General features: G+C 55.2%; 1 protein-coding gene across 23 annotated transcripts in view; it reads left to right on the forward strand.

Annotated features, from left to right (window-relative positions):
* The window catches only part of TPCN2 (two pore segment channel 2), an 88159-nt gene that overhangs the window by 35106 nt on the left and 25998 nt on the right, over positions 1–27055 (forward strand). For 14 of the 23 annotated variants that reach the window (XR_010147588.1, XM_016921425.4, XM_016921424.4 and 11 more), the window contains 6 exons: positions 549–625; positions 1010–1091; positions 1187–1269; positions 1862–1943; positions 2451–2545; positions 3214–4661. The exons of 3 other annotated variants lie outside the window; for them this stretch is intronic. Coding sequence is in view for 14 of the 20 variants with exons in the window: in XM_016921425.4 (XP_016776914.1) it covers positions 549–625; positions 1010–1091; positions 1187–1269; positions 1862–1943; positions 2451–2545; positions 3214–3292 (498 nt within the window). In the remaining 6 variants the exon portion in view is untranslated. Of the gene's footprint in view, positions 1–548; positions 626–812; positions 1092–1186; positions 1270–1861; positions 1944–2450; positions 2546–3213; positions 5928–27055 lie in introns of those variants that run through there. 6 more of the 23 variants (XR_010147585.1, XR_010147584.1, XR_010147589.1 and 3 more) reach the window with 4 other exon arrangements.

The following is a 27055-nucleotide window of genomic DNA, read 5'->3' on the forward strand; positions in this document are numbered from 1 at the left end:
TCTGACCACCTTGACGTAGGGACCACTGGGGTGAGAAGGTGTCTCTGGGGCCGCAGGGTGCTCTGGGCTGGACCCCAGCTGTGCCTCGCGCCTCTGGAAATAGACGCTGGGAAGAGAATCTTGCCTCAGGTGCTGTCTGCCCAGCCCCCTAACTTGCACAGCAGAGGAAACTGAGGCCCAGAAAGGGGACCAGGTTAGCCCAGGCGTGTACCCCTTCCACTCTGCTGACACATGTTAGGGACAGGCCTGGGGTTGGCGGGCAGCCTGTCCCCTAACTGTGGCTGCCAGGGTACCTGGGGGCAGGGCCCTAATTCCCTTAGGAGCTCCATGACCACGCCTGCCTGAGCCCCACTGTGTCTGTGGACCCGCCAGCCCTGGGGGAGACCAGCTGCGTGTGTTTTGAAGTAGCAGCCAGGCTGGAATCCCAGCCCTGGGCAGAGGGTCCTGGCCTCACAGTCATCCTCTGGCTTTGCGGTTCTGTCTGGGGAGGGGGGTGGCGGGTGCACCCATGGGTGGGGCTGACCAGTCCCCGGCTCCTGGCCCGCCAGGTGGTCTACTACGTATTTGCCATCATTGGGATCAACTTGTTTAGAGGCGTCATTGTGGCTTCTCCTGGAAACAGCAGGTGAGGTGGGGTCCGAGGTGCCACAGGGAGTGTCTCAGGGGTGCTGGGGTGGGCGGGAAGCCTTGGCGGTGGCCTCAGTGGGCTCAGCATCTCAGGATGGGAGGGTGTTCTCCCAGTTCCTTCGTCTCCTCCCTCCACCCCCTTTTCCCCACCCCCAATTTCCACCTCCGCTCCGCACCTCTCCTAGGAGCCCTTGCCTGGAGTCTGCTAAACACATTTCTCGTGGCCTGCGCAGAGCAGCACTTTCCCTGCCCCCTGAGCCTCTGTATCCCAATTTGGACCTTCAGGCCAGGCTGAGCACGCCAGCAGAGGAAAGGGGTGTAAGGTATCAGGCCTCAGAACCTGGAGCCCCCGCCCCTGACCCAGGTGTGTTGTGTTCCCCAGCCTGGCCCCTGCCAATGGCTCGGTGCCCTGTGGGAGCTTCGAGCAGCTGGAGTACTGGGCCAACAACTTCGATGACTTTGCGGTGAGCCCTGCGCCCTGTCCCAGCACCCTGCTCCCCGGGCTCCTCCCCTCCCCACCTCCTGGGCCCTCCTGGACCGCTGGTCTCTGCCCCCGCAGGCTGCCCTGGTCACTCTGTGGAACTTGATGGTGGTGAACAACTGGCAGGTGTTTCTGGATGCGTATCGGCGCTACTCGGGCCCGTGAGTCCTCGTCTCCCTGACGGCAGTGATTCTCCGTGCAGCCTGGGGGTTCCCTCACCTCCGGGCACGCTGCATCTGCACTGGATGCCCGGAGCGTGGCTGGGACGGGGACTCGGGCCTTGACAGGGAAGTTGGCCAGCGTGGCATCCTGGCTCGCCTTGTCCCTGCCCCCTGCATAGCCACATCGTGACTCTCAGGATGGTGGCCAGTGACTCTGGGTTTACACCTCCTGGAGGTCGTTGGTGTGTTTGGGGCTTCTGAGGAATTCCATGGGGGTGGGGGAGCCCCGGGAAGGCTGAGTGAACGAGATAGTTCAGCTCTGAGCTTGAAGAGCTCAGACTGGCCCCAGCTGATGGTCCTGGGTTTTAATCCCAGCACCGCCTCCTGCTGGCTTAGCTACCTCGGCAGCTTGTTGCACGTTTCTAGGCCTCAGTTGGGTTGTTTCTGAGATGGAAATAGTAACGCGCTCTGCATCATGGTGTGTGTGGGCCGGCTGCCCGAGAGCTGTCCTGGCCACGCAGCAGTGGTGTTTGTATCGAGTGCTCTTGCTTTGCTCATCGTGGTTCACAGGGTGGGTCTCTGTCCTCCGCAGGTGGTCCAAGATCTATTTTGTATTGTGGTGGCTGGTGTCGTCTGTCATCTGGGTCAACCTGTTTCTGGCCCTGATTCTGGAGGTATCAGAGATCCCCACCCAGGCTGTTCTCCATGGTCGTTTGTTTCTAATTCACTTTCGATGGGCCTGAGGCCACCGGCCGGGCCTGCCTGGAACTTTGATGGGAGAGTCGTGCTGGGTTAGGCGGGTCCTGAGTGAGGCTGAGCCCCTCCCGTGGGGCTCAGTGCTGCCCGCCCTGGCTGCTGGGGCCTTGGGGAGTGCTCCTGACATCTGGGCTGCTGGGGCCTTGGGGGGTGCTCCTGACATCTGGGCTGCTGGGGCCTTGGGGGGTGCTCCTGACATCTGGGCTGTGGGGATTCTCAGGCCCCCAGGTCGGGCTGAAGGAGGGACTTGGACATTGGCTCCAGGAGGAGCCAGCAGCCTCGTGGGGCCTGTGCCTGGGTGTCCAGGGTGAATGGCTCAGCCCCCTCAGTGGGTGCCCTGTGGCTGACCCTGGAGGGGCCGGGGATGGGGCAAGGCTGCTTTCACTCGGGGCCCACACTCACTGGCCACTCCTCCTGCTTGCCAGAACTTCCTTCACAAGTGGGACCCCCGCAGCCACCTGCAGCCCCTTGCTGGGACCCCAGAGGCCACCTACCAGATGACTGTGGAGCTCCTGTTCAGGTGTGTGGGTGGGGAAGGCGCTTCTGTCTGGCCCCCTGGGATGGGAAGCCAAGAGCTGGGGGGTGGAGGGGTTGAGGCGGCGGGCAGGCCCTGATGACTGTCCTCCCCCTCCGCCTGGTTATCTGGCTTTGGTCCTGTGCTCTAGGAGAGCAGCTCAGAGCCGGGATCGGGAGGGCTTCTTCTTCCTGCCACTGGCGTCATAGCCTTTGTCCTGCTCTCCTGCTCTTGGATTGGGCATATTTAAGGCACCATCCTTCAGGGTCCATTGGATCCTGTTGGATGTAAACAAGGGACCTGAGGAAACCGCACCCATCTCTTCTCCTGGCAGCTTTGAGATGGTTCCTCTGCTAGTCCAGAAAAGTGACCACCCAGAGGCAGCCCTGCTGTGGGGCCTCTGTGCCTTCCACCAGGGGCTGCCGAGTTGCTGCAGCCAAGCCCTGCGGTCCTGCCAGCCAGTGGGAAGACGTGGCCCCTGGGCTTTTAAGAATGCCGTGTAGATATTTCTAGTGGCTACATCCATCCTGAGGCTCATCTGAGTCCCCGTGCCTCTGTGTCCCTGTGACACTCACTTCGCATGTGTTGCTAAGCTCTGCTCCCTTGTTCTTGTGGGCAGGCCAGGGTCTCCCTCCTTTAGAGGCCCCTGTGTGCATCTTTCCTCAATTCCACAGGGATATTCTGGAGGAGCCCGGGGAGGATGAGCTCACAGAGAGGCTGAGCCAGCACCCGCACCTGTGGCTGTGCAGGTGACGTCTGGGCTGCCGTCCCAGCGGGGGCGGCAGGAGAGAGAGGCTGGCCTACACAGGTGCCCGTCATGGAAGAGGCGGCCATGCTGTGGCCAGCCAGGCAGGAAGAGACCTTTCCTCTGACGGACCACTAAGCTGGGGACAGGAACCAAGTCCTTTGCGTGTGGCCCAACAACCATCTACAGAACAGCTGCTGGTGCTTCAGGGAGGCGCCGTGCCCTCCGCTTTCTTTTATAGCTGCTTCAGTGAGAATTCCCTCGTCGACTCCACAGGGACCTTTCAGACAAAAATGCAAGAAGCAGCGGCCTCCCCTGTCCCCTGCAGCTTCCGTGGTGCCTTTGCTGCCGGCGGCCCTTGGGGACCACAGGCCTGACCAGGGCCTGCACAGGTTAACCGTCAGACTTCCGGGGCATTCAGGTGGGGATGCTGGTGGTTTGACATGGAGAGAACCTTGACTGTGTTTTATTATTTCATGGCTTGTATGAGTGTGACTGGGTGTGTTTCTTTAGGGTTCTGATTGCCAGTTATTTTCATCAATAAGTCTTACAAAGAATGGGATTGTCATTCTTCACTTCAGCACAGTTCTAGTCCTGCTTCTCTGGAGTAGGGTTGTTGAGTAAGGTTGCTTGGGTTGTGCATTGCACAAGGGCACATGGCTGTGAGGTGTATCCTGGCGGGGGGCTGTCTACCTGCAGTGAGGGGCACCTTTTCTGTTTTGCTCAAAGGCATGTATAAGCCAATGGGTGACCTTATTTCCTGTGTCTTCAGGTGTGTGGCAGGGGGCCTGGGTTGGGGAGGTGGGGCGAGCGAGCAGTGTGTGGAAAGCCTTGTTGTCACCTGAAGCAGGCCAGGTCCAGATTGACCAATGGTTTTCTCACTTCAGGGGCCAACCCACGCCCCCTTTCTGCTGAGGTTTGGGTGCCATCTAGTGGTGGGATGGGACTTGGTTGACTACATTTAAGGCAAGGTGGACCCAGCAACTCCCAGAAACAACTCCGGGGACACCACTCCCCCTCACACTCCACACCGAGCCTGGTGCCCGGTCTGTGCCCAAGCTCAGCGGGACCAGGAAGGGATGGGCCCTGCCAGGGTTGCCCCTGCACTGTGCATTCTTGCCTGGGAGGCACAAGTTCTTTCATCTGCTTTTCCTTCAGAGGTGCTGAGCCCACGCCATAGCCCCTGTGGGATGGTGGGGGAGGGGGCGACCCGAACAACAGTGCAGTCGGTATCGAGATTGGGGAGAGGAGCGAGTCCAAGGAGAAGAAGGTCATGAGTTTCTTTTTACTCGTGTCGAATAATAACAATAACAATATGGAAACCACCGCAAACTTGGAGAAAAGTTGTAAGTACAGTAAAGAGAAGCTTCCTTCTGAGTCACTTGAGTGGTTGCCGTTCTGGCCCTGCACCCTCTGTGCTTTGGGACGGCGTCCAACCCGCATTCGTGTCAGGAGTGAGTCGCACGTGGCTTTGTGGTCATGGCGACTTAATCTGCCTGGACGGTGGCTCCGTCTCCCTGGGCTTAGACGACCTTGGCACTTCTGGAGATAAGCCCATGGCTCCCAGGTTGTGTTCATGTGACGTTTCCTTGTGGTAGGTTCTGGGTCTGCATTTTGTCTAGGAGTGTCACAGGATGGACACTGCCTCCTGGCAGGGGCTGCCCAATGCAGTTAGCCTCCTGCTGGTGTTCTCTCTTGTTGCTTGGTGAAGGTGGCCACGGTCAGCTTCTCCACTGCCCAGTGAACGACCCCTTTGTAATGAATGAGTGGGGAGGTAGTGTGAAGCGATGCCAATATCCCATCCCTGTCAAACTGCCTTTACTTTTTCCTTCCTTCCTTGCTCCCACCTGTGTGGATCCTGGTCCCTTCTTGTATTCAGGGCTGTGGTCTGTTATGACGTTTACTCTCAGGCTCAGGTCCTGCTTGTTTGGCCCGTGGGAGCCCCTTCTTCTGCCTTTTGTGTTTTTTTTGTTATGTACCTACAGTTCTTTAGCTGTTTCTTTACTTTCTGGTGCAAAAAGATGTTCAAGCCTTATTTTATACCTGCCTGCCCCTTTCTCTTTCATTTATTGGAGTGAGCTGCAGCTCTAAGGAGACCTGTTCCTTTGAATGGAGAGTAGCATCAGGAACCAGGATGTGGGTGCGAGGCGTGCTCCTGGCTGTTGCAGATTGCTGCGCCCGGGAGCTCTTAGTGGACAGAGCTAGAGGATATGTGCACGTACTTCCATCTCTCTCTCTGTCTCATCTATTCACAGCTGGGAATGACACTAATACCTCCGATTTTAGCCCAGCACCACAGGGTACGTTCCAGTTTTTCTCTCTTTCCATAGCTGTAAGGCCCTTTCTGGGAATGGTTCTCATTCTCCTCAATCTATTATTGGGTCAGTTTTCCTGCATGTCCCCAGCCTCCCATCACTGCCACCCACTCCCCACAGAGATGCCCTGCTCATCTGACTGGGGCTTTGACTCCCACACTGTGTGCCCCTCTTGTGTGGACGCCCTGCTGCCAAAACCTTCAGCAAACAGCTTTCCAAATGGAAGTTGTCACTGTCAGGGCCTTTACAATCAGCAACAGCAAAATCTACATGCTGCTGAGGGTCCTGGCTCATTAAGATGCAATAAATATGTAAGTACATAAAAACAGCAATAGAAGAAACGTAATGCTTTATTCTCAAATATGATGTCTACATAGAAAAGCCAAAATTATTAAGAATAGTAAGAATTCAGCACAGTTGTTTGCTATGAGATTTAAAAAGTTTTTACTTTATTACTTATTCATTTATTTATTTTAGGGTCTTGCTCTGTTACCCAGGCTGGAGTGCAGTGGTGTGATCATGGCTCACTGCAGCCTCCAACTCGTGGGCTCAAGCAGTCCTCCTACCTCGGCCTCCTGAGTAGCTGTAACTACAGGCACATGCCACCAGGTCTGGCTAATTGTTTTATTTCTCGTAGAGATGGAGTATCTCTATGTTGCCCAGGCTATTCTTGAATTCCTAGGCTCAAGTGATCCTCCCACCTTGGCCTCCCAAAGTGCTGAGATTACAGGTGTGAGTCACTGCACCTGGCCTGCCCTGAGATTATATACTGAAATCAATTGCTTTTCTAGACAGTAGCAATAAGCTTATAAATTATATTCAAGGATTCAGTTATATTCATTTTTTAAAAGATATTTAAATAAGATTAAAAATTCTTAAGGTTTCTAAAAATAAATGGAAGGAAAGATATTCAAGGCCTATATACAGAAAACTATAAAACTTCATTAAAGCCCATGACTGTAGATACAAGTAAATAGAGACTATGGTAGTTTTCTGTTGCTGTGTAACAAGTCCCCACATACTTGGTAGCTTATCACAACCTCATTTCTTAGCTCCAAGCTGCAGGTCAGACATCCAGGCACGGCTTGGTAGGTCCTCCGTTCAGCAGAAATTGGGGTGTCAGTGGGCTGGGTTCCTTCTGGGAGCTCCAGGGAAGAGTCTGCTCCCATACTCACTTGGGTTGTTGGCCAAATGCAGTTGCTTGCAGGTGTTGGGCTGATGTCCGTTTCCTGCTGGCAGTCAGCCAGGGGCTGCTCTTAGGGACTAGAGGCCACCCACATTCGTTGCCATAGGGTCCCCTCCATCTTCAAAGTCAGCAACAAAGAAGCTGCCTCACATTGACTCCCACTCGCCCTTTGAATCTCTAGGAAAAGCCTGTGCGGTTTACAGTTTCACCTGATTAGGTCAGACCCACCAGGACAACTGCCCATCCTTAAAAGTCCTGTGTGCCACCTAACGTAGCCCAATTCCGGGAGTGACTTATTCACGGGAGGAGATTGTGTAAGGGTAAGGATCACTGGGGTCATCTTGGAATTCTGGCCACCACAGTTTTTCTATCTTCATGGTCAAAAAGAATTGATATTGTAAAAATGTCAGTCTTCTCCAATTTCATCCATATATTCATTATAATTCTAAACATAATGCCATTTTTTCCCCACAAAATTTGATAAGTTGATTGAAAAATTAACATGAAAGTACAAAAACAAGAAGAGCAAAAATCCTTTCTGTGGGAGAATCCAGTTGAGGGAATTGCTGCTCCATTATTCCTGACTTACATTGCTGGGACAGCAGCCACAGCAGCGTGGTCCTGGTGCAGGAGCTAATCGGCTAAGGGGAGAGAGCCCGGAAGCCACGCACATCAGCGCAAGGGGCGGATAGGCTAAGGGGAGAGAGCCCGGGAGCCCCGCACACCGTCGCAAGGGCGAATCTACTAAGGGGAGAGAGCCCGGGAGCCCCGCACACCGGCGCAAGGGGCGGATCGGCTAAGGGAAGAGAGCCCGGGAGCCCTGCACAAATGCAGAACTGCGACGGATGGCAGCAAACCCGCAGGGAAGGGATGGTTATTTAATAAATGCTGCCAGAAATTCCAGCCCAGGTGGGAAAAGAAAGAAATAAGTTCCCTGTTTCACACCTAACACAAAAGTACATACCGACTGGAGGCGGGCTTAAGTGTGAAAAGCAAGTTTTAGAACGTTTAGAAGATGAACTCAATATATTTAAATTAAGAACTTCTTTCTTTAAAAAAGGCCATAAAATAGGCAAGCCACACACTGGGAGAAGATTTTGGTAACTGAGAACAACTAAGAACTTATATCCAGACCACGTAAAGAGTACCTACAAATTAGGAAGAAAAAGACAAAGCAGTAGAAAGTTGGGCTTTTCACAGAAAAGCAAACACCCGGGTTCCATAGCTATGTCAAAAGTTGCTCCGTCTTACTAGTTATTAGGAATATGCAAAATGAAACTGAAACACAACATTTCACTCACTCCATGGTCAAAATGGAAGAGGTTGGACCATCTTAATTGTTGGTACTTACATGTTTATTCTTAAGAGTCAAGCTAAGCTGAAACAACCTCTTTGGAAAATTGTTTGATGTCATTTCTTGCAATTGAATAGGATGTACCTTGGTAATTCTCTGCTAGATACACTCACAAGAGAAACCGCTGCCCGTGTGCACTGGAAGACAGTCGGCAGAGTGATCCTAAGAGCAGTATCAGTACTAGCAACACATCTGCCAGCTGAAACGTCCTCAACAGAATGACAGGTACGCTGCAGCTTGGTGACAGTGGAGTATTACACGGCCGTGAACATGAATGAACTCCAGCTGCAAAGAGCTACCTGGAAGAATCTTAGAAACATAATGTTGGGTGAACAAGTTCCAGAAGTCTCCACACGGCACGGTATTATTCATGTAAAATTCAAAAGCAAGGTTAAACAACATACCATGTAGGCACGCATACGTCAGTGATGAGGTTACTTCAACACAAGACGCCCAGAAGCCTATGGTCCGGTCAGTGCTGAGATTACTGCAACACAAGATGACCAGAAGCTTATGGTCCGGTCAGTGCTGAGGTTACTTCAACACAAGATGCCCAGAAGCCTATGGTCCGGTCAGTGCTGAGATTACTTCAACACAAGACGGCCAGAAGCTTATGGTCTGGTTAGTGCTGCGATTACTTCAACACAAGATGGCCAGAAGCCTATGGTCCAGGGAGTGGCCACCTCTTGGGGAAATGGGGATGGGATGGGAAGGGACTGACTGCCATGAGCAAGTTCCAGGGGAAGTTCTTGTCCTGGCGGGGCTGGGCAGGGCTCATGGTCATGGTATTAACCTTAGGAATATGCACATGTTACATGTGTTCTTTTGCATGTGCCAAATATTAAAAGGAGAGCGAGAGGAGAGGCATTGAAGACAGTGAGGATGGACGGCTCCCTCAGGGAATCTCGTTGCAAAGGGGAGGCGGGGTCAAGAGGATATTGTGGTGGTTTTCACGTGGGAGGATCCTGTGTGGACTGATGGGGAAGACCCAGGGAAGAGCCAGAGAAGTGACAAAGCAGGAATGAGGAGGCCAGGCAGGGGTCAGCCACAGGGACGTTGCTGGGCAGTGGCAGGAGGTGCAGTGCCAGGGGCAGCAGTGGGGCAGAGGTGGGTCGGGGCTTGGCGGGGCTGGGCAGGGCCGGGCTGGCAGGTCTTCTGCCCCCAGGGCTCAAGCACAGGGCTGACCAGAGCAGCGGTTCTGCCGGCCCCGCAGGCCTGGTGTCGCCAGTGGGAGCACTCAGTGGCCATCAGGGTCCTCTCCCAGGTTCCCTCCCACGTGCTGTCCCCAGTGCAGGTGGCTGGATGGGGTCCAAGACCCATGCCCAATCTGTTGCTGGGGCCTGGGAGCGGGGTCTTAGTGAGCAGGCTGGGGCCTTTCATGTGGTCTCTGTCCAGCTGGGCACAGCAGGGGGAATCTTCCCTACTGCCAGAACGGCTTGGATTGGGTTTCCCGCCTGAGATAATTAGTGGTTCTTAGGAAAAGGTTAGAAGAGCTCTTGCTTAAAAACCACCAAATGGGACTGGGCACACTGCACTGCTCCTAAAAATCAAAGAGGAGGCGTGGAGCCCAGACAACACTCCTCACATCAAAGTGGCCAGCAGACGGCCCAGGGCAGCGGGCACAGCCTCCTGCACGCCTCTCCCCAGCCCTCTAATCACGTTTCAGGGTGTGTGTGGGGGGCCAGCTATTCTTCTGAGTAATTCAATCGGAGCCTCACAGGGTGGTGGGACCCATACCTGTGGGGGGTCTGGGTAGGCCTGGGTGCCTCCGCGGTTCCGACCGCAGTTGGTTAATCCACACCTGGGCCTGGGCCCCGGCAGCACCTGTCGCCAGGTGAGCCTGCCTGCCTGCCTCCCAGGCCCTGCAGGTTGTGGCCTTTTTAAGCACAGCTGACGGGCACACTGACTTGTGAGGTGGGCGGGGGCCCAATAACACAAGTCCACGGTGAACATTCTAGAGTGGTTCTTATTTCTGAAGCTGAGACCTATGCAGTGCCAGGCAGGTGTCTGCCAGCGCCCCTCAGACATGAGCGTGCATCAGAACTCCCTGGGGAATGTTGACAATGCAGATTCCCAGGCTCTGCCCCAGAGTTTCTGATTGAGATGGCCAGGCTTGAGGATGTACACGTGTGAAAAGTTCCAGGTGCTGCTGCTGGCAGGGGCCACACGTGGGGGTCGACTGGCCTAGGAGCGCCAGCTTCCCTCCCTCCTTCCCTTGTTTTCTTTCAGCAAATTGTAAGGAGCACCCAGAGCTGCTAGGGGCCAGTTTGAAACCAGCAGTGCTTTGGGAGGAGCAGCTACAGAAAGGCCCCTTCTCTGGGTGGTTGGAATGAACCCAGCCTCTCTGGGTGGGGGCATCAGGGAAAAGTGCTGGCTGCTCAGTGCTGCTGTGCCCCCGGCCACACTGGCGGACACGTGGCTTGGCCGGTAGGAGCCAGGCAGGACATTGGCCCGTCTGCCTTGGCTCTGGGGTGTGTGCAGGGTACATGACTGGATGTGGAGAGCCTGGCCGGACCCTGCCACGCTCAGGGGCACGGACATCAGCAAGAGCCCCTGGGCATGAAGAGAGCAGAGATGGGGTCCCGGCCTCTGTGGGGTCTGGAAGTTCCTGGCTGATGCCTCCCATCCCCCAGCTCCATGCTCCTGGGCTTTTGAGCCCCTCCACTCACCCTGTGAGGCCTTGTGATGTGGAGAAATTTGTAGATATTCATGCCATCGAATGCCAGAAAGAACAGAAGGTAGCTTACATCTGGTGCTGTAGCATGCTGTCAGTGTTTATCTGAGGTTACTGTGAGCCAGGCACGGGGCACTCACGTTCTCACCTGGACGTACCAGGGGGATGACAGCAGAGAAAAGGCTGGGACCAGGAGGAGGAGGAAGAGGCTGGATATGAAGCCCGAAGACCCACTGTTACTCCAGGCCAGCTTGGAGCTTCCTGAGGGCCTTTGGGAAAAGGGAAAAGGTTTCTACCTGAAGAGGCACGGGTCTTGTTGGTGAGCCCTGCCCTTCCTGGCGGAGACATCCCTGGGTGGGCTAGGCCTGGAGAAGGCTACCACCCAGCGTTGGTGACCCCAGCACCATGTTGGGAAACATTGGGATGTGAGCCAGGACCCACAGAAGCCTCAATTTGGTCTCCGTGTGTTTTGAAGGTTCATGGCGGGAGGCCTGGGGGTGAAGGGTATGAAGGCACCTTCTAGTGTTGAAGGCAGGGAACACATGCCCATTGTCTGCATTTCATTTCCCTTAAAAGGAATCTCAGGAGAGTAATAATAGTGATAATTGGTTGGTAGACAGAAGTCATGTTGCTGGGGGCCTGCTGGCCTCTAGGTGCTTTCTGGAGCCCTTTACCTGCAGGCTGGAAGATGGATGTGTTTAATCTTACAGAGTCACCCGCTGTGGCCCTATTGACAGATGGGGAAACTGAGGATCAAAGAAGGTGGATAACCTGCCAAGGCTGCCTGGCTGGTGAATGGTGCTGCCGCTGCTCCTCCCGTTCCCAACCTTCTCTGCTTTCCACCCCCTGGTACCTCTGGGTGGAAACGTGAGCTCTGCGTGCCTGGCTTGTCCTAGCCCCGGATAAACACTCGCTGAACCAATGCTGCAGCATCAGATGCAACTCCCAGGACGGCCCTTTGCCCACCATGGCAGGGTGGCCAGTCCCAGTGGCTCCGTGTGTCACCGTGGAAGGTGGCAGGTGACACTTGGCCTAGAGTCTGAGGCTTGGCCTGGGTCGTGCCTGCTACTGGCTGTGGTCTTGGACTTGAAATCGGCTTTTCCTGGCACCTGTCCTGTCTTTTGGAAAGGGAGGCGAGTGGGCTTGTTGGGAGAATGGCAGTGAGGAAGCTGAGCCAGCGACCCCGGCATGGGCTGTGAGCTTCAACCACCAGGTTCAACCCTTGGAGCTCCTTGCATGTGGGGTCACTGTCCCCATCTTGCAGGTGAGGAGACTGAGGCACAAGGAGATTCAGGGACCCATGCAGACAGGTGGCAAGGTACAGTGTGAGCCCAGGGCCGCTCTGCCTGCAGCCCCAAGCTGTGGCCACGGACTTCCCACGGGGCGGCTCCTGGGTTTCCAGGCCTGGGCTCAGCCATAGTGACTGCGGTCTGGGTGGACCACCGGCCTCTCTACACTCATGTCCTTAGCTCTCAATCTTCAGGATGGTGGTGGGCATATGGCCCGTCTCCTTTCCCATGTCCTGTGGTAATGACCTTGATAAGTGCAGAGTGGAGTGAAGAGTGAGGGAGGGAGAAGTAGTGTGGGGTGCAGCAGGCAGAGCTTCCGGTAGCAATGCTCCAGATGAGGGACCTTCGAAGCTGTGGTTGCAGGACCCATCCCTGGTGCAGCTGGGCCCTCCCATTGCCAGGTGAGGGGCGCCAGGCATGTCGGGAAGGAGGGGGATGTGGGTCAGCTGCGGAACTCATGGGAACTCTGTTGGGACGGAGTTCTCTCCTGGGATCCGGCCACTTCCTCTCTCCTGGCACCTCTTCCTTCCAGACTTGCTGATCGAGGCACTGGCGGGAGAGATCAGAGGTGAGGGGCCTTTCTTTCCTGGGTCGATGGAGGTGGGCTCTGACGTTGGGTGATGTGGGTGGCCTCCAGCTGAATCGGGCTCCCTGGGTGCCTGTCCACTCCTCTGCTGTGCCCTTCATTGGTCCAGCACCTCAGGCACTGGGGACCCTGGTCCTCCCATGGGTCCTTAAGCCAGTCTTCAAACAGTTCATGCCAGGGCCCTCTGCCCCTCCCGCGTGGTCCCCACCTGGATCCCAGCAGCCTCAGGTATTCTTGGGCTCACTGGCTGGAGGCTGGAGGTGCCCTCCCTGGCCCACCCCTGCATGGCTGGGCTGCTGTGGCATCAGGCACCATCTCCATGTGGGGGGCACCAGTCTACCCTCCAGGTGGCTCTGAGCCCTCTCACCAGGCTGGGTGTTAGCTGGTGGAGTGGCCACATCGTTTGCACTAACCCCACTTTCTGGGTCCCTCTGGGTGTTCTCTCTTCTCCAGTGGGTGAAGAGGCCTACAAGTCGGGTGCTGGTTTTTATTCATTTCCTTTGTAAATTCTTATGTCCAGAGGGCTCCTGCCTTGGGATTCACATGTCCGGTTTTCAGGTGGAAATGCCTATTTTAAATCCCGTTACAGGTGTGTTTGCAGAGAAACAATACTGCAGACATATGAACGTGTCCTGTGGTTGTTGGGTCAGTGGGGCATTTGCTCCTTTTATTGTCCTTTTTAGTATTTTATTATTTTTTGAGATGGAGTTTTGCTCTGTCCCTCAGGCTGGAGTGCAGTGGCGTGATCTTGGCTCATTGCAACCTCTGCTTCTTGGGTTCAAGCAATTCTCCCGCCTCAGCCTCCTGAGTAGCTGGAATTATAGGCACCCACCATCATGCCCGGCTAATTTTAGATTTTTGTAGAGATTGGGTTTCACCATGTTGGCCAGGCTGGGTCAGGCTCGAACTCCTGACCTCAAGTGATCCGCCCACCTCGTCCTCTCACAGTGCTGGGATTGCAGGCGTGAGCCACCACACCCGGCCCCCTTTTAGTATTTTAAACCATTCCAGGCTGAACTTTAAGAACTATGAGGAAAAATAAGATGTTTAAAGTCACGAACGAACACACACATCTTATCCTGATGGTGAAACAAATAGTTACAAGCTACTTTAAAATACCAGGAAGTTCTGGATTGGCCAGAGGGTGGGAGTCAAGGTTTGTAGCCAATTGGGTGCCAGGGCCTCTAGGCATGTGCTGAATCCGTGGCCCTTTCTTCGAATAATGTCTTTATTTTATTCTATTTATTTATTTATTTTGAGATGGAGTTTTGCTCTTGTCACCCAGGCTGGAGAGTGCAGTGGCGTGATCTTGGCTCACTGCAGCCTCTGCCTCCTGGGATCAAGCAATTCTCCTGCCTCAGCCTCCTGAGTAGCTGGGATTTCAGGTGTGCACCACCACACCTGACTAATTTTTTTTTGTATTTTTAGTAGAGATGGAGTTTCACTATGTTGGCAAGGCTGGTCTTGAACTCCTGGCCTCAAAGGATCCGGCTGTCTCAGCCTCCCAAAGTGCCACACCACTGTGCCCAGCCTTGAATAATGTCTTTAAATTAGCTCCAAATCCACGGAGCCACAAGGAAAATAATTACATCGAGCAGCAGTTAACAGAATATCCCAAACCCCAAGGTGTGACAGAGTAAGGCCTGTGCAGCTGCAGTGTGGCGCTGAGCAGGAAGGACGCGTGGAGATGCCGGCTGTGGCGGCCGTGTGATTTGAAGGCACCTGTGACTTCTGCTCCTGATGGGGCAGAGGCCTCATGAACACGACTATGGTCTGTGACATGCTCACATTGGAGGGAGTGCCAGGAAGTTCCCAGGCCCGGGACGGCCACGCCTTCTGTTGGTCCATGCAGGGCTCCTGCCTGTCTTTTATGAGTGTAGTAGCTTAGCTCTGATTTTAAGCTCAGCTGTACCTCAGCTCCGGTGTAGTTTAGTGGCTTAGCCGTGGCAGGGAGGGGATGGGGTCGGCCCAGCCCCCTCCCCAGGAGGGCTTTCCTGATCTCCCCCATCAGAACAACCCCCTCTCAGCTCCTACCACCTGTTCTGTCTGTCCCAACATTGACCTCTCCCTCCTGTCTCACAGCTGGCTGTGGGCCTGTGAGTGCTCCTGGATGGAATGTCCCAGACGCCGTCGGTCCCAATAAATGAGCCCGTAGCATGGCACCCGATCCACCCAAAACTGAGACTCTCCAATACATATGGAAAGCGGGGTGGTGGGGTAGCTTTCCAGCATTGTTCCAGTGGTTCCCAAACATTTGTGTCCATTGGGATTCCTGGAGAGCTCATGGAACAGGCTGCCGGGCCCCATACCAGGGTTCCAATTTGTCAGGCCTGGGAGGGACCTGGGAATTCCGCTCCTGACCAGCTCCCTGGTGTTGCTGATGCTGCCGGCCGGGGGTCACACAATGAGAACCACCTCCCAGCATTAGCATCACTGTAGTGGGCTGAGCGGGGATCCCCCAAAGTATGACCAGGTCCTAACCCCTGGCACCTCAAATGCGACCTTATTTGGGTAATAGGGTTTTTGCAGGTGTAATTAGGTTAAACACGTTGAGGCGAGGCCATGCGGGATTTAGGGTCGCCCTGAATAGAATGGCTGGTGCCTTATAAGAATAGAGAAGGCAGAGACCACAGAAAAGACCACGTGAAGACAGAGGGCAGAGACTGGAGTGATGCGGCCACAATCCAGGGAATGCTGGGAGCCCTCCGCGGCTGGAAGAGGCAGGAAGGACCCTCCTTTAGAGCCCCCGGTGGGAGCACAGCCCTGCCAATGCCCTGATTTCTGACCCCCGGAACTGTGGGAGAAGAAACCTCTGCTGTTCTGAGCTCCGGGTCGGTGGTGATTTGTTGTGGCAGACAGAGGAGACCAGTGCAGCCCCCGAATTGTGCTCATTAGCAGCCACTTCTGGGTGCCGAGCTCCGCAAGACCTCACATTGCGACCTCCAGGCAGCCAAGGCCACATGGGGCAAGTGCAACGATTTTATGCTTCTGCGCCCTGCTGTTTCTCCATGCAGCGGCCCAGGGGTGCTTCTGGAACACATCTAGGCCTGAGCCCCTGGGTTCCAGGAGCCTGTGGAGAGCTTGCAGCCTGGGGCTGTCCCCAGGGCCCCTCTCTCTCAGTTTTGTTTGGAGCGGTGGCCTCGAATGCTGCCCGAGCCTGGGCTGGGGGTACCAGCTGGGCAGAGGGATGCCCTGTGACCTCTCAGGGGGCTGCGGCATCTGGGGACAACCTGCCCTGGGCCCAGGGTTGGGGGGTCAATGGGACAGGCATGGCGGGGTGGTGCTGGTGCAAAGCTGCCTGCCCAAGTGGGGAGTGCTCCAGCCGCATGGGGCATCAGTCACCTTGGGTATTTCTCCAGGAGCAGGCAGTCTGGGAGACCTCAGAGGAGGCCTGCTGGCTGGTCCACTGGTTTGTCAATCACTGGCAGGGCAGAGAGTGATGAGCTGGGCTTGGAGGGGACACAGTCTTGGATATGAGCCCAGCTCTGTGGGCACGGGCACTGTGGCCCCTTTTCCACTGGCCTCAGGTTCCTGGTGTGTGAGATGAGGTGGAAGTGAGTGGGAGGGGCTCCTGGCAGGGCTGCGAGCCTCCTACCTCTCGGTCCCACATCGGTGCTGGGTCCCAATGCCCACCTTGTCTCAGGGGTGACGTTATCACCTTTTGAAGAAGCCCCAGATGGTGTTGAATAGCGATCGCCACCCCCCAGTGTGCACCAGGGAAGGAGCATCGTAGACCTAGCAGATGAGGGCAGGCATGACTGAGCCCGTCCCAGCTGGGCCTGGGGACCAGAGGCTTGTAACCTACAAGATGCCCTCAGAGCATAATTTGCATACAGGTGAGGGCCTGCGACAGAGGCCCTGCATGTCCAGAGGCAGGGCCAGGTAGAGTAGGTAGGCTAGACACACCTGGAGATGCTGCCCTGGGCACACGCAGTTCCTGGGTAGGCCAGCGGAGGGCAGCAGAGCCTAGCAGCAGGCGACCCAGTGCCCAGGCCCTGGTACCCTCCTTGTCCTGCTCAGCACCAGGCCCGGGAAGGCAGGGGGAGTCCCCTCCTGGCAGGAGCTCCTCCTCCTCCTGGCAGCCTTCCTGGGCCTGTGCTGGGAACCTTACAACCCTTGCCTAAGGGACCCTAGGGGAATCTGTGTGGTGGCAGTGACAACCAACACTTGTTAGATTCTAGCCAGGAGGGAGGGTAGCTTGCTCTTAGTGGGGAGAGGGTGTGATGAGGTGGGCTGCTGGCTCCCACCACCAGGCCAGCCGGCCACCTGGAGTGCAGGGCACTGATGGGGCCCTCTCTGGCTGTGGGGTTCCCACTGGGTGGGGCTGGAGCAGCCCCTGGGTCTGTCTACCTGCCAGTCACTGTGGGGACACTCAGACTCCCTTCTCCCCGGGTGGGCCACGTCAGTGCCCCCAGGCATGTGAGGTGCTGAAAAGACCCTGCGCTTCTGTGGGTATGCGACTCATTCCACCTCATTTCCCCAGAAATCCGGGTCTCCAGGAGGCTCTTGCAGTCACCCCTTGCCGGTGCGTGCGCTTAGGGAAAGGCCATTTTCAGGCTTCACTGGGGCAAAGGAAAGAGGCTCTGTGCCTGGGGATGCAGTGGGCCACTGGTGAGGGGGGTCACGCTTTGCAGACAGGGCCAAAGTCCCAGAAGGGGAAATAGGTTGGGAGCTATCAGAGGCCGAGTTGGACAGCTCCGCCTTTCCCCCCGCACTGCACAGCCCCTTCTCCTGGAAGTGGACAGGGCAGGGAGGACTGAGAGGGGAAACTGAGGCCCAGACATCCCAGGCAATTTCTGAGGTCACCCCAATGTCTGTTCCTTGAGTGCAGCAGTGGCTTGGGCCCCGGGTGCCCTGCCTGTCCATCAGCTCTGCCCACGCCCCCTCCCTGATTTTTCTCCTTGGCAAAGCCCACCCAGCCTCTGGCACAGCCCTGGAAAAATGGTCAAGGAAAACTCTGGATGCTGGGCCAGCATCACAGCAGAGCCTGGGGGACCCTGGACCTCCGTCGGTGGCTGCAGCGGGAACACTGTGTGGAAGTGTGCTGTGCATACTCATGCATCCTCACTTCTGACTTAACAGAGGAGGGAGCTGGGGCTCAGAACATCCTGGAACACGCCCACCCCTGAGCACACCTGGGCTGGCTGCCTCCAGAAACCAGGGTGGTGTTGGCCACTCTGATAGGCAAAAGGGATTGCATTTGTTTTGGGGACTGTCTGAGGTTAGAAGTCACCCAGTGAAGACAGGAGAACACAGGTGGGGGATATTGTCTCAGTCTGAGTGCCCAAAGGTGGCGGTATTAGCTCAGCCGTGGGGACAGGCAGTGCACAGCCTGTGCTCTGGCCAGGAGGAAGGGGTGCATCAGGGGCTCTGTGGCTGGAGGCAAGGAGACCTCTCAGTAGAGCTGGGAAGGAGGAGTGGGGGCCCTGCTCCCGTGAGAGGTGGCAGGTGGGCAACGATGGCCATGGCTGGGCTGGAGGGAAACTGCTGACCCACGTCACTCGAGCGGGACATGAGACTGGCCCAGGCAGAAGGGCCTGAGACCCCAGGACCCTCATCAAACGTTCACCGGCTCCTTGGGGTTTGATGAAGGGTTCGCAGGCCCGGCAGTGTGCCCCCTCTGGGAGGCAGTCTTGCCCGGCTCATCCACCTCTGGCATTTGTTTCAGTTGCCAAGAATTTGTTTGGGGGCGCCAGGGCTGATGGTCCCACTTTCCACCTGGCAAGTAGTCCTGCCGCATAACTGAAAGGCAGCGACTCCACATGACCACGGGGCAGGCAGGATGGCGAGCTCTGCTCCAACCTGCATGGTGGCAGCGGCCCCGGGAGGCGGACTCCGGGCTGGACGGGAGACACGGGGGAAAAGTGAATCTGGTAGAGGTTACAGAGGGGCCACCCACTTGGCTGGTGCAAGCAGGAACCCTCTCCAGAGAGGCCACCCTTCCAGGCTCTGGGGACCCGAGCATAGGGTTGGCGAGTTCTGGCATTTATTATTATTATTTGTTCCAGAACAAAATTCAACTCCCATCCTCAGTTGGCCAATAATGTGGTAGGAACAGGTGGGAGCTGACCCCCAGATGCGGGGTGCTGGGTGCTGTGCTGATTTTCTGGGGCTGCTGTGCAAAGTACCACAGCCTGAGTGGCTTTAGACCATGGAGATGTGCTGTGTTGCAGTTCTGGAGGCCAGAAGTCCCAGGTGCAGGTGCCAGCAGGACCGGGCACCCTCTGAAGGCCCTAGGGAAGCGTCCCTCCTTGCTGCTCCTGGCTTTTTGCGGCTCTGGTGTTCCTTGGCTTGTGGCTGCGTCGTTCCAGTCTCTGTCTCCCCCTTCATGTGTCTTCTCCTCTGTGTGTGTCCACATTTCTCTCTACTTATAAGGACACCGATTGTATTGGATTCAGGGCCTTCCCTGCTCCAGTATAACCTCAACTTATTACATCTGCAGGAACCTTATTTCCAAGTAAAGTCACATCTGAGATTCCAAGTGGATGTGAATTTTAGGAGCACCTGATTCTACCTTTCCAGGTGTTTTCTCTCTCACAAGCATTCACGAGCAGGCAGCTTTTTGATTTTTACGGTAAGGGGCGGAACCCAGCAAGGCATTGGGAGGGGTGAAGGCCAGAGAGTGGGGTGCAGGTATCAGGAATGAAGGGATGGGGGCCAGGGAGGCTCTAGCATCCAGTCTTCCTTCTGATCCCAGCCTTGCCATTTTCAGCTGTTTGGTGTTTGGGCAAATTATTGGACCTGCCTGAACTTTAGTTTCCACATCTGTAAAATGGGCCCGTTATTTCTCTGCACTGCACTGGCATCAGTTGCTGGTTCTCTGTAGCAAATGGAGACGACAGAGTCGGTTTGTACAGGGCCAGGAATGGTGTCCTCAGAAATGTTCCGGGGGTGGCCCCAGCTTCTCCTCCACCCACTGGCTGCACAGACTCCTTGTGCCTTGGGTGCCTCATCTGCAGAACGGGAATAACCACAGTTCCTGCCCTGTTGGCTTAAGGCGAGGACAGGTGGGAGACGGGCCCAAAGCCCTCCCAGGTGCCTGGCCCGGGGCCAGCCTTCGATGCAGATCAGCGTCCGTGCAAGTCAGCTGTGGGGCTCAGTCATCTGGAGATGGTCGGGGAGGCTCTTGCAGATCTTTCTTCTTTCCCCCGAGACCCTGGCTCCACCGTGGGTTTTGTTGGCGTTATTGGAGGGCAGTGGGGAGTGAGTGGCAGCGAGATGGACCTGGTAGCGATGACAGTTGCCAGCCACATCTCCAAGGTGGACTTGGTCCCAGCCTGGCAGCACAGGTGAAGCTGGGAGTGGTGCGTGCAGGGCTCTCTGCATAAGCGGCATCCCAGAGCCTTCCTCTTGGACACTGACCGATGGGACATCGGGCCACGCAGCGTCCACACGCAAGCACTTGCCACCAAGTGTGTCTGCAGCGAGAAGATGCCAGGGGCTTGTGTGGCAGTAGAGCTGTCAGCGCCCACCTGCTGGGTCGAAAGCACCTGTCTCTGCCCAGAAGGGAGGGTCCCGTGGTGGGTGAATGAAGGTTGGGTTGGTTTCACAGACCCCCGTCGTGCCCACTCTTCCCGTCTCTCTGTCTAGACCGAGGCCACGTCAGCTGGCAGGGCCTGTGAGCCCTCTGGCCTTACATTTCCTTGGTCTGGGCCTCTCTGTGTCACATGGCGAATGATCCCTGAGCAACAGTGCCATGTCCTTGGGGAGCTTCGGTTTGAAGGGGCCCCGCCATGGGTCTTTTGTAACGTGAGCCATTGCCCCGTGGGTTGGGGTTTCCATGGATTAGTGGGGCACACCGCACCTGTGGTCAGCCCCCACCCCCATCTTTGAGTCTGGGTAAGACAACTCTGGCCTTGCCCGGCCCGGGGTGCCCCCACAGCTCATTCACCTGGCACAGAGAGGCAGTGAGCAAACCAAGAAAGGCACTTTTGATCTGGGGACGGCTGGCACATTTGCCAAGAGCCCCCAGACAGCCCTGCCTGGCTCGAGCCCAAGACAGCTTCTCAAAGGGCAGTTCCTTCGAGAGAGACTGTTGGGAAACACCTTTGAAAAATGGCTTTGTGCAGCCGGCCTGGAGGGCTGTGGACCGAGTCCCAGGGCTCCTCCTTGGCCACCAGCCTGGGTCCCAGGACGCAGGGCCATATGGCAGGTTTAGAAATTAAGCCAGGCCCTGACATTCCTGTGTGCAGCTCCGGAGGCCCCCTCCCCGCCCCATGCCTGCAGCCCACTCCCTACCTCTGCCAGCCCGGGGCTCAGTGCCTGCCCTGTGCTTGGGGTGGGGTGAGGAGCTGGGCTTCCACGCCAGCCGACTGGGAAGCTTCTCCAAGTGGTGAAACCCAAGGGAAAGCCGTGGAGTCTTTCCCCGCTGCCACCCGCCTTGGTTTAGTGATGCTCTGCTGGGCCACGTATCCTGCTCTCAGAGTTCGGAAGGGACTTAATCTATTTTTGTCCTGTTCAGCCAGGATGATTATCTTTAATAAGGCCATCTTGAATGTTTCCTTGTCAGCTCGTTTTAAGGAAATGTTTGCGCATTAAGCATTTTCCCACAGCGGTAAGACAATGTGCTGTCCCTTGCCAAAGATCACATTTGCCATCCTCGGCGTTCCTGCCTCTGGACGGTGAGCCTGGAGGCTGGCCAGCCCATTGCTGCCAGGGGCCCTCCATTGATCACTATCAGGATGTGATTGATTAATATCTCATGGAGGAGGAGGCCTGCGCTTGGCTGGCCCGGAGCTCCCTGCTGCCGAGGGGCTCTGTGGGCAGGGTCCATGACCGCTGGCAGTGGGGAGGGGCAGCAGCGAGGTGGTGCATGGGCTCTGGCAGGTGGCCTGAGTGATGGGCTGAGCTTGGCCGCAGCCGTGTGAACCGGCCGCCCGGCCCTGCTCCAAACTCTTTGAAGCACTTCCAGTTTGCCCAGCTGGGTACGTCCAGTGCAGCCCTTTACACTTCCAGTTTGTCCAGATCCACTAAGCAAAACCAAACTGTCCAGGTCCCCTGAGGCCTGCTGGCCCTGGCTCCCAGGCCCGGCTGCCCAGTGAGGTGCTGTGGGAAGGTGCCTCTGGGTGATTCTCTGAGCCTGTGGGCAGGGGATGGAGGGAGCTTGTCCCAGCCTCCTGTCCTTGGTGAACTGCTCCAGTGGGGACAGGCCTCCCTCCACCATCTTCCCACTCAGGGCTACACAGAGGCCAGGCTCCCAGGGCCCAGCCCTCACCTGCTGAGTGACCAGGGCAGGGGACATCATCTGTATCTGGCTGTGTGGGGGCCCAGCCACAGAAAGGCAGGTGGGACAGCAAATGGCAGCGTTTGGGGTTTTCAGAGGCCACAGCTTCTGGGGAGAGGAGGATCCCTGAGCATGAATGGTTGCAACAGGATGTGGGGAGGGAAGAGGAAGAACTGGTCCAGACAGAGAAGGAGTAAGGAGGGCCCAGGGCAGTGGGCAATGCTGTGTCTGCTCCATATCCAAGAGGTGGTGCTGGGGCTGATGCCTGCGGAGAGGTGGGCAGGCCAGGGACTGCCTGGCCTGCTTGAGAAGCTAATGGCTGGATGGGCAGGGCCATCCAGTGAGGGTATTTTCTAAATTGGAAAGTCCCTGATTTTTTGGGAGCTGGAGAACTTTAAAGTGGGAAGGGCCTGCGGAGAACTTAGCATCAGGCCCCCTGGTTTTGGGGAGGCTGAAACCTGGCATGGCAGGAGTGGCCCAGCCTGCACTGCTGGGAGATGACCAGTGGCTGCTGCACTAAGAGCTTACCTGGGGCAGGTCCATGGGTCTCTCACAGTGAAAACCCCATGGCCTGGAATGCAGTATTCATGCCAGAAACACTGAGAAAGGCTCTGCCATCCAGGGACTATGCTGTGAGGGTTTGCTGAGCACCAGGATTTTCTGAGCAGTGGGGTTTGCTAAGCACCAGGGTTTGCTGAGCACCAGGATTTGCTGAGCACTGGGGTTTGCTGAGCACCAGGGTTTGCTGAGCACCAGGATTTTCTAAGCAGTGGGGTTTGCTAAGCACCTGGGTTTTGCTGAGCACCAGGATTTTCTCAGCAGTGGGGTTTGCTAAGCACCTGGGTTTGCTGAGCATCAGGGTTTGCTGACTACCATACTGCCTGGGATGCCACAGTGAATGCAGGCACAGCCCCACCTGAATGTTGCTTCAGACAATTCAGCCTCCTCTTATCCCAGCTCTGTGAGATGGGGCCCCCACACCTCAGGGTTGTCCAGAGTATCACACCTCAGGATTGTCCAGAGTATCACACCTGGTCACACCCTCCTCCCCATCTTGGGAGAAGCCTCTGTGACCCACCTGCTCATGCCCGTGTCCTGGGCTCGGTGTTGATGCTCCCACCCCACCCCATCGCAGTCATCAACAAAGTCCATTTGAACCTCCAAGCACATTTTTGGTCTGCCTCTCCTCATTCCCTCTCCCCTGTCCCAGCCCCGCCATCCAACACACCTGGAGGACTATAGTGGTCCCTGATGGTCCACCTGTTTCTCCACTGCTGACTTCTCTGCTCTGTCTTTGCACCCGCAGCAGCTATTGGATCATGTCCCTCCCCATTGTGAAACTCAGCGATGGCCGTCCACAGCCCTCCACCCTGGCCCCCAGCCCACGTGCACGAGCCCCTGCCCACTGTGAGCCTGCCACCCCTGCCATGTCACTGGCCAGCACCACACCTCCCAGCCTCAGGGCCTTTGTCCAGGATGTTTAGATTGGGCTGAATGATGACCCCCTTAAGGTATGTCCAAATCCTAACCTAGAACCTGTGGGTGTGACCTTTTTGGAAAGAAGGGTCTTTGCAGGTGAAATTAAGGTAAGGGATGAGATCATCCTGGATTATCTGTGTGGGCTCAAAATCCAATGCCAGGTGTCTCATGAGAGAAGAGGTGAAGACACGGAGAGGAGGAGGAGGATGCACGAAGACAGAGGCAGAGACTGGAGTGATGTGGCCACAGTCAAGGAACACCTGGAGCCCCCAGGAGCTGGAAGTGTCAGGAAGGACCCTCCTCTAGCACTTTCAGAGGGAGGGCGGCCTTGCTGACACCTGGGTCTTGGGCTTCGGGTCCCCAGAACTGAGAAAATAAGTCGCTGTTGTTCTGAGCCACCCAGTTTGGGATGGTTTGTTACAGCAGCTGCAGGAGACTTGTACATATTTGTTCTGCCGACACGCTTTTCTCATTCTCACACGCCTTTCAGGTCTCAGACCCACTCCCTGTGGGAGGAGCTCCTTGGTGCCCATCCAAGCACCTGCCCCTGCCCCTTTGGGAGCCCCACCACAGTTTATGATCATGCATTTATTGATCACTTATTAACTTATTTCTTGGCTAATTACACATTTGTTGATTATTGAAAATGCAAACTATGTCTGGTTTACCTTTGAATCCCAGCCTCTGTGAAGAGCTGGCTCCTACTATTATTATTGTTAATCAGTATTAGTATTAGTATTAAATGAATGAACAGGTACCTCCTCATTCATTCATTTATCCACTCAATTACCTTTTATTGAATGCTGCTGGGTGCCAGGGGCTGGGGATATGGCTGTGAACAAGACAGACCCAAGTGCCTGCCTTGGTGGGCTCTTCTAGTCAGAGTGGCCAGGAGAAGCAGACCAAGTGTCTGGTGCACCAGGCAGTGGTGAGCTCCAGTGGAGATTTAGGCTGGGCCAGGGCAGGCCTGGCTGATGAAGGAACACACATCCAAGGAAAGGGAGGCAGGGATCCCAGTGGAGACCTCAGGACAGAGCAGCACATGCCAAGGCCCTGAGGTGGGGCATGCTGAGCTCCTCGAGGTTCCCTGAAGGGGCCTTGTGTGGAGCAGAGGAGCTCCTGGCGGTTTGAGTGGAGGAAGGATGAGATCCAATGTACTATGTTAAGGCTCGCCCTGAGTCCTGATGGCTGGGATGTCCATGGCCTTTGAGCTGTGCAGTGGAGAAGTGAGAAGTGAGGATCTGCAGGGGTGGCTCCAGGCATTTTTGAGTCTGCAAGGGAGACAACTGATCACTTTAATCAGGCACTGCAAACTCTTTAGATCAAGGGCTGGGAGATGTGGCCATTTTCTTGCTCACTCTGAGGTGGGAGATAGCTGAGGTGTTGACCAAGATCAAGACAGGGCAGCACCACCGTTTGCCACGCTCTGCCTTTAGGCATCTCCCACCTGGCTGCCTTGAAGAACACTTGCTCCCTTCAGAGTCACAAATCAATCAATTGATAAATCAATCAATAATCAATCCTCATGTTACTTTGTTAATCATCTCCTGTATCAGTCACAGCACTGGCATCTGGCACACATTATCAAATTTAATCCTTCCCACTTTCCCTTATGAGGCCCTTTATACAGATGAGGAAACCAAGGCTCAGAGAGGAAAGTCTGTGGCTTCAGGGTCATCAGCTAGGAAGTGGCCAACTCTGGCACGGACCTCAGGCCTGTGTGAGGCTGAGTTCAGTGTGTCCTGGCATGGAAGAGAGATAAGTTGGCAGATGCAGTGCCCCAGCATCTACTTGGAGGAAGAGGTTGGGATCCTTGGGAGAGAGGGCTTCTGGAAATGCAAGTGTTCTAGGAGAGAACTGTGTGAGCAGTGCACAGTGCTGGAAAACATGGGGCCAAGAGGTTGGCCTGGTGGGGTTCTCTGTCTCAGAGGCTACAACTGGGGGACACAGCCAGTGGGGTCCCTGACTGAGACCTTTGTAGAGTTCTAGGGAGAGAAAGGCAGGAAATATAAATTATTCTACCAAGACAGTTGTCTTTCTGGGGTATGACCAATTTTCTCCACCCACCATCCATCCGCCCATCCATCCATCCATCCATCCATCCATCCATCCATCTAAACATCCATCCATCCATCTGTCCGTCCGCCCGCCTGTCCGTCCATCCATCCATCCAAACATCCATTCATCCATCCATCCAAACATCCATCCATTCATCCATCCATCCATCCAAACATCCATCTATTCATCCAAACATCCATCCATCCATCTAAACATCCGTCTATTCATCCATCCATTCATTCATCCAAACATCCATCCATCCATCCATCCATCCATCCATCCATCCATCCAGACATCCACCCGTCCATCCAAACATCCATCCATCCATGTGAACATTTATCCATCCATCCAAACATCCATCCATCCAACCATTCAAACACCCATCCATCCAACCATCCAAACACCCATCTGTTCATCCATCCATTCAGCCATCCGTTCATCCATCCATCCATCCATCCAAACATCTGTCCATCCATCCATCCATCCATCCGTCCGTCCGTCTGTCCGTCCGTCTGTCCATCCATCCATCCATCCATCCATCCATCCATCCGTCCGTCCATCCATCCATCCATCCAAGCATTTATTCATCCATCCAAATATCCATCCTCCATCCAAACATCCATCTGTTCATCCATCCATCCATCCATCCATCCAAACATCCATCCATCCAAACATCCATCTATTCATTCATCCATCCATCTATCCATCCATCCATCCAAACATCCATCCATCCATCCATCTATCCATCCAAACATCCATCTGTCCATCTAAACATTCATTCAAACGCCTCTCCATCCATCCATCCATTCATCCGTCCATCCATCCATCCATCCATCTGTCCATCTAAACATCCATCCATCCATCCATCCGTCCACCCGTCCGTCCATCCATCCATCCAAACATCCATCCATCCATCCATCCAAACATCCATCCATTCATCCATCCATCCATCCATCCAAACATCCATCTATTCATCCGAACATCCATCCATCCATCCATCTAAACATCCATCTATTCATCCATCCATTCATTCATCCAAACATCGATCGATCCATCCATCCATCCAAACATCCACCCGTCCATCCAAACATTCATCCAAACATCCATCCATCCATCTAAACATTTATCCATCCATCCAAACATCCATCCATCCAACCATTCAAACACCCATCCATCCAACCATCCAAACACCCATCTATTCATCCATCCTTTCAGCCATCCATTCATCCATCCATCCATCCATCCAAACATCTGTCCATCCATCCATCCATCCATCCATCCATCCATCCATCCATGCATCCATCCGTCTGTCCATCCATCCATCCATCCATCCATCCATCCAAGCATTTATTCATCCATCCAAACATCCATCCTCCATCCAAACATCCATCTGTTCATCCATCCATCCATCCATCCATCCAAACATCCATCTATCCAAACATCCATCTATTCATTCATCCATCCATCTATCCATCCATCCAAACATCCATCCACCCATCCGTCTATCCATCCAAACATTGATCTGTCCATCTAAACATTCATTCAAACGTCTATCCATCCATCCGTCCATCCATCCATTCATCCATCCATCCATCCATCTAAATATC

The sequence above is a fragment of the Pan troglodytes genome, chromosome 9 (assembly GCF_028858775.2).
Source record: "Pan troglodytes isolate AG18354 chromosome 9, NHGRI_mPanTro3-v2.0_pri, whole genome shotgun sequence".
NCBI lineage: Eukaryota > Metazoa > Chordata > Mammalia > Primates > Hominidae > Pan > Pan troglodytes.